This window comes from Strongylocentrotus purpuratus, unplaced genomic scaffold (genome assembly GCF_000002235.5).
Source record: "Strongylocentrotus purpuratus isolate Spur 01 unplaced genomic scaffold, Spur_5.0 spur5_contig_870, whole genome shotgun sequence".
Taxonomy (NCBI): Eukaryota; Metazoa; Echinodermata; class Echinoidea; order Camarodonta; family Strongylocentrotidae; genus Strongylocentrotus; species Strongylocentrotus purpuratus.
Window position 1 is genome coordinate 297,167 of NW_022145580.1, and position 10,507 is coordinate 307,673.

The 10,507-nt window shown below is 37.9% G+C and overlaps 2 protein-coding genes across 2 annotated transcripts; one reads left to right on the forward strand and one right to left on the reverse strand.

Moving 5' to 3' along the window:
• Positions 1–1,331: 1,331 nt before the first annotated feature.
• LOC576727 (protein transport protein Sec61 subunit beta) lies at positions 1,332–4,781 on the reverse strand. The gene is made up of 4 exons (XM_001176097.4): positions 4,581–4,781; positions 3,711–3,817; positions 2,675–2,770; positions 1,332–2,287 (listed from the first exon to the last, which is right to left on the reverse strand). Exons 1-4 carry the CDS (start codon positions 4,581–4,583, stop codon positions 2,200–2,202), a joined length of 294 nt encoding a protein of 97 aa, XP_001176097.1. The 5' UTR covers positions 4,584–4,781; the 3' UTR covers positions 1,332–2,199.
• Positions 4,782–6,564: 1,783 nt separating this feature from the next.
• On the forward strand, positions 6,565–9,962 carry LOC115920514. The gene is made up of 3 exons (XM_030976347.1): positions 6,565–6,693; positions 9,072–9,154; positions 9,707–9,962. The coding sequence occupies exons 1-3, from the start codon at positions 6,613–6,615 to the stop codon at positions 9,900–9,902; spliced, it is 360 nt and encodes a 119-aa protein (XP_030832207.1). The 5' UTR covers positions 6,565–6,612; the 3' UTR covers positions 9,903–9,962.
• Positions 9,963–10,507: the final 545 nt, after the last annotated feature.

Consider the following 10,507-nt stretch of genomic DNA (forward strand, 5'->3'; position numbering starts at 1 on the left):
ACGCAATTTTGTTTTATTCTATAGACTTTAAGTCACATATATGATGTAAATCTAAATTTAATTTATGTTCTTAATGAATTTTATATGGGATTAGTTTCACAGTCAGTTGAATTACAGCAATTAAAATCTAAGGTGTACTATGCAAATGATATTATTGCATTTCAGCTATTCTAAAATCTTATATGGTGAGATGTGTGATATAGAAAATATTAACTTAATAAACTTATTATTGAATACTGAAATTGTTTGTCTCAAAATCTGTCATGGTGTTATATGTGCAGCATTCACATTGGGATTTCCTTGAGGGATGGAAAAGATTTACAGATTCCCATTAACAGGTTGTGACCCCCCCCCCCCCCCCAAAAAAAAGAGAGAACTGAGAGTGACAGGGGTGTTGCATACATGTTTGATGGTGGAGTGCTCATGTGGTGTTTGTAGTGCATAGAGAGTGAGACGAGATTTCCTCTTGTGAATAGTAAAGGGAAACATTAATATTTGTCATCAGAAACAAAATCCTTCGCTTCATAATGACACCTCAAGCCTCATACAAACATAACCAGCTAAACTGCCTCAAATAAAATTGCTGCAAGGAAATTTGTTTTAAATGTAAAACGAAAATATCACAATTTGGAGATAAATGAAATAGCTACATAAACTAAAAAAATTGCCCTTCCTTCTCTGTGTGTATTTCTGACCACACTCACTTTGTATACCATACTCCAAGTCATTTCATTTTGCTGTGGCAGAGGTTTTGGGGCAATTAAAGAGAAAGTTGAGTTCTGGAAAGAGGTGAAAAATAATTTGTGAGCGTTATCATTGTATCATGCAAGTGTGGAAGAACATCAGATAAAAAATGTTCCCTGAAAAGCATGGATTGGAACAGATTTTTATGCAACACGTTCGTGTAGTCACGTACAGTGGCGGATCTAGGGGGGCACAGGGGGCATGTGCTCAGTCTCCACAAGAGGGAAATGGTGTTGCAAATTTTTAAACTACCAGTACATTTGACCCTTGCACTGGTTTTAACATGAAATTATTTACAAATTTCTTCCATTGACATAGGCAATAATGTTTTTCAAGTTTATATACAAATTTTAATTTACCTTAGTGGACTTTTGTAATTAAAAAAACTCTTTCAGAACATGGAAATGGCCCGTTTTTAAAGGGCTAGTCATAACCACCATAATACAAAGGGTGATTGGTGAAATCACTTGATAATTAGAGAGTTTAATATAAAGTGTGATCTTCAATACAAACAAAAAAACACCATGTCCCGTTAGCCCTATATCCATAAAATGTAGTCACAACATACAAAAAGAGGAACACAAATGTATATAAGACAACTTACACAGAAACTTTATTATCTTTAAAATCCAAACGCAATTGACAAGATTCCTTCATCATACATAACTACTCTACTATTATTACTAGGAATAAAATAAGTTTTATCTATAACTACATAACTTTAGTTTTAAATTGAAATCCCAAGGAATGTTTGAACTGACCTTTCGTATACAGATATTGGGAGATATGTGACCGCTGCATTACAATACAATGTGATATATGTCCAGTGCCACACTTTTGTTTATTTTGTAATATTATCTTTATGTACTTAGTAAATGCTACAAATTACACAACAAAAACATGTAGAAAGGACAAAAATCACCGCATAATTTGCATGAGTTTTATATGCAGTATGGAATTTGGTTTGTTCAAAGGGAATTTTCACAGAAAAACAGGCATTGAAATATACAGACTGGCAGGATAGAGGACAGACAAATCATAATTTCCCCTTACAAATTGACCACTTTTCCCTGCAACTCCAGAATTGATAAGAAACGTTGTGAGGAAGAAAAAAAACGATAAATTAAAAACTATGTGGCTAATGCCGTGAATACTGAAAAACTATCTTTTAGAACCGTCAGTAAACTTATTTCTTTGATGAGTGAGTTTGACTTGGGACTTGTCGGTTGGAAATTGGAAAAACAGCATAGACTTGTAGACTTTAAGATGACTTTCTCATAGATTGTGGCATTCATCACTGTTGAAATCAATTGTAGGCTATTATCAAACATGATTCAGAATATCGGTTGAGTATTCTGTCCCTCAGTACATGCATTCCCCCTGTTTTACACAGTTCATTTGTTCCACTCCTAACCATATAGCTTTGCGCTCCATTGAGATGTGGGAAGAGTCATTCTAACTGCGGGTGTATTTTCCCCAGATGTGAAGCATGAAAACTGATGCAATAAAGATGAGGCTCATGACAAGAACAGGCACTGGTCCACTAGAAGATTGAATAAAAGAGGATTAAAAATATGAGTCAGGAATAATGAACAACCAACAAACATTTGGCACAAAGTGAAAAGGGAGATGAACATTGTGAACTTTGAAATAAATAGGGGAGTCTCTCATGTCATCAAGTTAATAGTATTGGTTTACTACAAAAATGTCAACAATCAGCATAAATGTACGTATCTGCCTTTCACAATTAAGAAGTATCCTGAAAAAGGTTGAGATTTTCTTTGAGATCATCCATCCTCTACTAAAATCTGACAAATATAATTGTACCATGAAGCGATTTGATCATGAAAATATACCCCATGCTACTCATCAGCACATCGTACAGGTAACCGTATAGGACGAATGATTTTAATTTTCTGATATTACTTACACTTTAAGTCCTGGGGAGTCTTCTGTGTAGAATCTCCACATTCCTCCGCTGTTACTTCCTGCAGTGCGCCCTCTTGTGGTGGCACCAGCAGATTTCCTACAAAGAATTAAATAAATATCATACCGTGCAAGTTCATGTATTTACTAATACCTTTATATACAAAGCATTCCATACACACTTGTCTTTGGCTATGGATGTGGTGGAAGTGACACATTAGTGACACTAAACTAAATTACATAATGACAATACACACTTCTTATTATTTGGCACTCTTTCTACGAGGTTCCTTAGTTTAAAGCCCTACTGTCCTACTTGTAGCTACTTGCTCCCTCTATATAGAAAACTTCCCCAATCGGTGCCTGTTGGTCCCCCATGATCCTCTTTTTCTTATGTTAGTTGAGAGCTGAGTTAATGAGATAGCCACCTGTCAGTGAACTCACTGTGTGGTCTAATCCCTTCTGGGGGTGTTTCATAAAGCTGTTTGTAAAGTTATGCATGGCTTTACGAATGACTTGTATATGAAAAGCCAAATGGGATGCTCAATCATTCTTGATTATTATTTATTAAGTTGAACTGTGCAAATGTAGATTACTATTCTTATTATAACAAACATTTTTAATGCAAAGTATATTTTTTGCCATAATTTAATTGAGGTTAAAGTCATGTGTAACTTTACAAACTCTTTATGAAACACCCCCTGGCCCAGTAGTATTGACAGTCTTTAAGAAGATGAATTATTTGCTGCGTTTTGCATTGAAATAAGATGCCCACAATTCATTGCAAAATACAACAATTTGTCATTATAAAAAGCTCAACAATTTGGTAACATGTAGATTTAAATACAGTGGAGGTTGTTTTTCCCATAATCAAATATATTTTTTGCCATCAAATATTTATAACTCTTCAATACTCAACAAATTGCAGCCAGAGATTCGAGTTTCAGGCACAATTGTTGAAACTATGCCAGTGAGACGATGATAATATGTGATAAGACTGCAAGGTAATCAAGCATGCATGATGATGATGAGGTACTGACCTTTGTCTGACCTGTGACCCTCCACTTGATGACCTTGGTGACACAGATTTTGACGACGGGGAACGTCCTCCTCCTCCTACCGATGTTGAGCTTGGTGATGAGACAGTCTGTATGAATTATCAAATGCAAAAGAGCAAGTCTAAATATTTACAGGGAGCATGACGATTTGGACATTGCAGTTTCTTGACTTTTATTCCATGAGCTGTGGTCTAAATCTATCAATTATATGGATCTGAAACATTGAATTGACTAGAATTTTTTTGCTTTGTTTTGTTCTTTCTTTTTTTGATCAGGGAAATTTGTATTGACAAGAGAAAGCCCAGAGTAAATAACAAACCGATAAGCACCTGGAGATCACTGATGGGATTTCTAAATCATGCTCCTGAGAAAACTTACCAACTGACAATTATTTCCCCGGCTTTGACTCTCGCGTTTTTCTTTTTTTTTTGGTCTGTTCTTTTCTTATTTGGAACAATCTAGACCTAAGTTGTAGTTGTATAACTTGTATTCATTATTTGTATTTATAACTGTGTCTTTCAAGCACCAAATGCATGCAATTAAGGACAAAGGTATCAATCGCATGATTATAATTTAGAAAATGATCAAGTAAATGTTGCGTTTTATAAGATTGATCCAACTTTTTTTGCACAGCCAATACCAAACAATAGGAAACGCCACTTAAAGCGGATGGGACTTCAGTTTAAACAGCTGCTGATCTGTGCTTTTCGAAGCCCCACATTTATCTAAATTATTTCCCTCTATAATTTCTCCATTTCAGGCTAACAGTTATCCAGAAAATCTAACGTTTTCGGACATAAATATAAAAATAGAAAAACAATTCAAAAACAATAGTAAATTAGGTTATCTTACCATAATGAACGGTGTGATTTGGACAGCTTGTGACGACTCGAGCAAAGGGAAATGACACGTATTTACTAATTTTACCTAAATGTACTGTGTTGCTAGATGGCGCTATAACAAAATCTTTGGAGGGCGTCGTGTCGAATCTCTTTGATCTGTGCAAATATCTCTCTGCTAAATTCTCACTAAACGAAATGTACCCGGACTCGTAAGAGAACACTTTTTTTTTTTTTTTTTTTCTTTGGTCTCGAAATTTGAAAATTTGACATTTTTCTTCGTTGGGGGGGGGGGGGTAACGTCACCTTTTTTAGGTTAGCCGTGGCCATTTTTTTTTTTTATTTTTTTTTTATAATTTAAAAAAAAAAAAAAAAAAAAAAAATCCAAAGGGGGGGGGGGGGGGGGGGGGGGGTTTAGGTTTTTAAGGGGGGTTTACACACATAAAAATACCAAAGGGGGGGGTTGAACCCCCAAACCCCCCCCCCCCCCCCCCCCCCCCCCCCCCCCCTGCGTACGCCCCTGCTACTGGGTATAGAGCTGGAAAAGGTGCTCATGCAGCTTTACTTCTGGACCGGGCAAAAATAGCACAGGTCGATGGACGGAGAAGCGTTATTAATGACCAATTCAAGAGGGGAATTAAGTGGATAATAAAAAATGAAAGGGTGGAGATCGAGGATTGATCAGTGCTCCGAGGAGGACCGTGCCACACTTTGATAATGATCTTATTTCCGGATGTAACTAAAACTATAATTATACAAAATAGGCGCAAATAGGCCTAAACATAAAATGATGTTGTTTTCGATTAATTGAAGAAAATAGCTTGATGTATATTATGCAGCAGGGACCCCGGCACGGACCGGAGCACGGACCTCGGGCCTACAATTAAGGTTACTCCAATTAGCCACTACAAATCGTCAGCATTTGTTTGCTATTAGGCATTAAAGGTGCCAAAACATGGGTGGGTCGGTCAGATTTTTTTGTTGTTTTTTAACCCTTTTTTTTATACCTCCTCTTTAGGCTGATATTTTTGAAAACGGTAAAAATAACACAAATTAAAAAGCCGACCGTAGATTTCAAGATTTTGGGTCGGTCGCAAAGGGCAATACAATTAACATCTTTTTTTTTTTAGGCCTTACAATCCTGGACAAACATTAGTTTGAAATAACAGTCCACAATCCCAGGCTCTTTCTCCTCAATTTCTGTTACCAACATCACATCCTACCCTGTCCGTTAAACCTTTCTTTCTTAGGGGTGTCCCATGCAGTCGGCCGCAGTATCTGAAAGAAGAAGAAGCATGCACCATCATGCACCATGAGACCGAGAGATTCGACATAATATTCTAATCGTTCACGAGACCGACAATCGTGCATGGGATTTAGGTCTAGGCTTACTTCGGATACGTCCCATATGAGGAGCATGATTTCATCAATCCAAAAATTAAATAAATCAAAGGGCTTTATCAAATATATATCAGTGGTGGATCCAGAAATTATTAAATTAAATTATTAGAGAAAGAAGACGATTCGTTGAACCGTTCTCGACTGTTAATCCTAGTCTGACGGTAATTGCCCCCCCCCCCCTCCCGCTCACAAAAATTCTCTCTTACCCCCTTTTTTTTCCATCTCTTTTTTGTTCTTCCTCCGTCTTTCCCACTTTCTTCCTTTTCCGCCTCTCCCCTTTTCTCTCCTTCCTCCTTTATTAATTCTTCTTTCTCTCTTCCTTTAATTTTCTTTCTTTTTCTCCTTTCTAGTTTCCCCCTTATTTTTACCGGGGTTGGGGCGGGGGCACTTTCCCCTGTGCCCCCTGAATCAGCCACTGTATATATATATATATATATATATATATATATATATATATATATATATATAATAACCCCCCCCCCCCCCCCCCCCCCCCCCCCCCCCCCCACCCCACAAAGCTTTTGATAGTGAGAGTCGAGACCGTCGAATTTCAAGCAAGCCTTGAAAATCCTGTCGTAGATGGCGTCCACCAAACACAAAGGGGAAATTACAGAGAGCAGTCACCAATAACAACCCAAGACGCCATGGAAAACCGAGATTTACCACAAGAAAATGGCCAGTCTCCTCTAGCAGATTTTGTAACGCGAAATTATGAAGAGCAACGGGTAAGGATTAAAATGAAACTAAAAATGGTGTGTTGATGCCTTCAGGAGTGGAGACTGTGGAGTGATAATTATCTCTTCCTAAGTCGAACCCAGCCAGACTCAGGCCGCTCAGGTCAGCTCAGCCTAGCGAGCTCCGCCGCCGCGCCGCGCCGCGCCGAAGGCGTTGGATCAGCTTCAGAGCCTGCATAGCCATAGGAAAACTATTCAAACAGCGGGTTGGGTCACATTTTTTCGAAATGTAAAGAAGCAGTAATCACAATTTTGACTTACAATGTTTTTTTTTTTTAGTGGCTGTCGCAAGAGGAAGTCTTACCTTCGACTCCTCTGTAGCTTTAAAGGTAATACTAATAGATCTAGATCTAGGCCTAGATCTAGATCTAGACCTACAAAGTTTTGGGAAATTTTGAAAATTGGGTGGATAGTGAATCTTTACAATTTTGACGTATTTGGATGCCCATGTGGATGTATTATAAGCACTAAAAAAATTAGCCCCTAAAACATTTCTGTTTTCGAGAAAAATCGAATATAAAAATTTACCGGTGCTCCCGGTAAATCTTGATAAATTTCAAATAGCGCATAGACTATGGCCGTACAATGGTAGCTGCGACCACGAAAATCTCAGAATATGTAGTTGTGATATAAAATTTCCAAACAGGAATAGCTAATCGGTCGATTTTAGTCAAGAAATATTGTTTCATAGCTAAATTAATATCTTGACCTTGAGAGGGAGCTATACAACATAAAGAGTTTATTATTTATAATTTCACAACTTGAGACTTGATTTCAACCGCTACAACGATCACTGAATATTGTAGGAACGCATATGCTTCCAATATGTTAATCTGAACCAAATTCATGACCCCATACCAAAACTTTGTAATACCTTTAAGGGCTCCCTTGAAATGTTTTTTATGATATTAGACCTATTCAAGGGAGCCTTAACCGCCTCCCATACGACTGCACAGAGAGGTAGGTAAACAAAATCTCAAATGTGTCCAAAATCACACACTCCCGCACCCGACCAATATTGGACAGTGGCTTTGATGAATTTTATGTTAGTTGTAATCGTAAAATTTTACATCCTGAATTTAAAAATCGGAGGTAAAAATAAGGAAATAATAGCAATTTTCTTACCAGACCGATACAGCTTAGCTCCCTTTTCACGTGTAGCGTGTGAATTCACGATCTCTACACAATGGTGATGACCTCTGACTGGCACTTCCTAAATGTGCTGCTGCTGTATAATGCGCTGAATAACACTGGTACAAAGTGTGATTTTGGACACATTTGAGATGTTGTTTACCTACCTCTCCGTGCAGTCGTATGGGAGGCGGTTAAGGCTCCCTTGAATAATATCATAAAAAACATTTCAAGGGAGCCCTTAAGGCTACTCCTCTTTGCATCCGTATGATATACCGAGCATGCATACTTTCTCTTCGACTTCGCCTGTTGAATCGACCATAGTTTTATACAACATCAACATGGGATGAATTGGGTTAGGAAAAATCACCCTTTTTCCAATCAATGACTTCTTTAAATCAAAATTTTAAGTGATAATTGAACAGATGCCCAGAGCAGAGGCCGGAGTTGAAAAACATTGTAATGTAAGTCAAAAGTGTAATTAGATCTACTATAGGCTACTACTATTAGACCTTGACCTACTTCTTAACATTTCGAAAAAATGTGACCCAACCAGCTGTTTGAATTGTTTTCCTATGCAGGCTCTGGAGCTCCGTCGCCCAGCATTAACCTGTTGACTACTGAATTCTCTCATTCCCATAGGCTTAATACAGGCACCACCCGGTTCCAGTAGACCAATGGGTTAATGTACATCTAACTGCTTCGTGATGCGAGTGTAGTGTATAGTGGTACCGGTATAGGTACCACGCCGTTTGCCCGGTGGACCAAACCATCCTTGCGGATATCAAGCCTGGAAGATTGCTGAATAAAGTTGATTGTATTCGAGCGGGGCCGCGGCCGGGGCGGGCAGTTGATCCTCCCATATGGTAGAATTTTACAAAAATCCTTGGTAATTCTACAGATTCTGCCCAAAGTTGAAAACAAGCCTTGAAAGAGAATAGTTACTACCGTAGTTAGGGTCAGGGCTAAGCCCAGGGTGGCCGTGGGTAACTATATCTTTCCAGGCTTTTTTTTCCAATTTAGGCATAATCTGTAGAATTTCCAAATCTTTAAAAAAGTGATTTCCTTTAATTAGATTGCAAAATAGAACTACAGAATTCTGTCCACAAATGTGGCCAGGCTTTTTGCCTGATATAGTCGTAGACATTGTAAAATGAGTTCTGAGTTTGAGTTTTGAATAAATAAAATAGATCTAGATTCTGGAGATGACATTGACAAATACTATCATCTCTTTGTAGGAGGCGAGACAGCGGGTTGGTGAAGCCCATGAGGATCAAAGGGTTGATGCGTTCCTGCAAAGAGCCCTTAGTGAGAGTAAAAGGTATGTCTATAGTTTAATACAACTTTTTTACAAGTTTGAAATATTCCAAACTGCATCAGATTATAGAATCTATTTTTTTAATATTTTTTTAAAGGAGTTAAGCAAATTAAAAATACATGTTGAGTGGCTATAAGAGAACAGCAAAAGGCCGATGACCAGACAGAGGCTCATTCAAATCTCATTTTTCTTTTTAACAGGTCTAAATGAATGGGGGAGTTAAAGGGGGAGGGCAGAAATTGTTTAAGGGTGTAGTTGTCCACAGGGAATTAGTTCATGGGGTCTCAGAGTCTTAACTTTCAACATTTTTTATAGCAATTGGCAAAGATATATATGCCTACTAGCCAGTATAAGCAAGGTTGGATCTGTTTACAGACAGTATATTACAAAACATTGCTCCATAAATAGTGATTTCAATTATTGTGGTTTTAAGCAAGTTAGTTGTTTTGTTGTTGTAAATCTGCACATACTGCACATTGCACAAGAGTATAAATAGTGATTCAGAATGACTAGTTATTATTTCTAAATCCTATATCTTGTTCTCCGTCTTTGTAGAATGGATGCGGAGGTGAACAAGGCAGAGAGAAGACAGAATGAGCTTTACAGCGAGCTTGGACAAGATAAGATGCATTCCTGGATCATGGAGCATGCATCAGAAGTCACAGTGACCCTACCCTGCGCAGGTGAAGGAACTCCAATAGATACAGAGGATGTCAACAAGCCAAGTGATAAAGCAGATGTTATTAGATGAAAGATGATAATGAATGCTTATAGTGTAAATAAAGTTGTACATTTTGTAAAGGCTAATGAACTTCAAGTCTAAACTGGGTTTTTTTTTCGAATAAAAATTGATCAGGAAGGGAGAGAGTGAGAGAAGGGGAAGGGGAAGGGAGGTGGGGACAGAAAGAGGAAGAAGAGGAGAAGGAGAAAGAGATGGTTGGAAATGGAGGGGAGAAGGAGAGGAGGGGAGAGGGATAGAGACAGGGAATTGATCTATAGAAATGAGAAAAAAGAGAAGTTACGATGGAGATATGAGGAAAAAGAGGGGGAGTGAGATTTATAGAAAAATGATGAGGGAGAAGGGGATATATAGACTGGTGCAGAGAAAGAGAGAGGTCGAAAATAGGAGAGGAGAGACTTGCATTCAAAACTGAAAAATATCAGCCCGAAGAGGGAGTTAAAATTTTTTGTAAAAAGATTGCTAACCAACCGACCCATGTTTTGACACCTAAAGGACAATACAACATCTTCTTCTTTTTTAGGCCTAATTCATGTTAATGTCATATTAAAGAAGAATGGGAAAGGAATAAATGGAGAATTTAAAAGCAACAGCAAGGCACAAGAATGATAGAAAGG

Excerpts from the sequence above, each read along its gene's own strand:
- LOC115920514 (XM_030976347.1), top strand. The coding sequence starts at position 6,613 with ATGGAAAACCGAGATTTACCACAAGAAAATGGCCAGTCTCCTCTAGCA. Across the intron at positions 6,694-9,071 it reads GAAATTATGAAGAGCAACGG|GAGGCGAGACAGCGGGTTGG; the intron begins GTAAGGATTAAA and ends ATCTCTTTGTAG. Across the intron at positions 9,155-9,706 it reads GCCCTTAGTGAGAGTAAAAG|AATGGATGCGGAGGTGAACA; the intron begins GTATGTCTATAG and ends CCGTCTTTGTAG.
- LOC576727 (XM_001176097.4), bottom strand. Across the intron at positions 2,771-3,710 it reads GGGTCACAGGTCAGACAAAG|GAAATCTGCTGGTGCCACCA; the intron begins GTCAGTACCTCA and ends AATTCTTTGTAG. Across the intron at positions 2,288-2,674 it reads GACTCCCCAGGACTTAAAGT|TGGACCAGTGCCTGTTCTTG; the intron begins GTAAGTAATATC and ends TCAATCTTCTAG.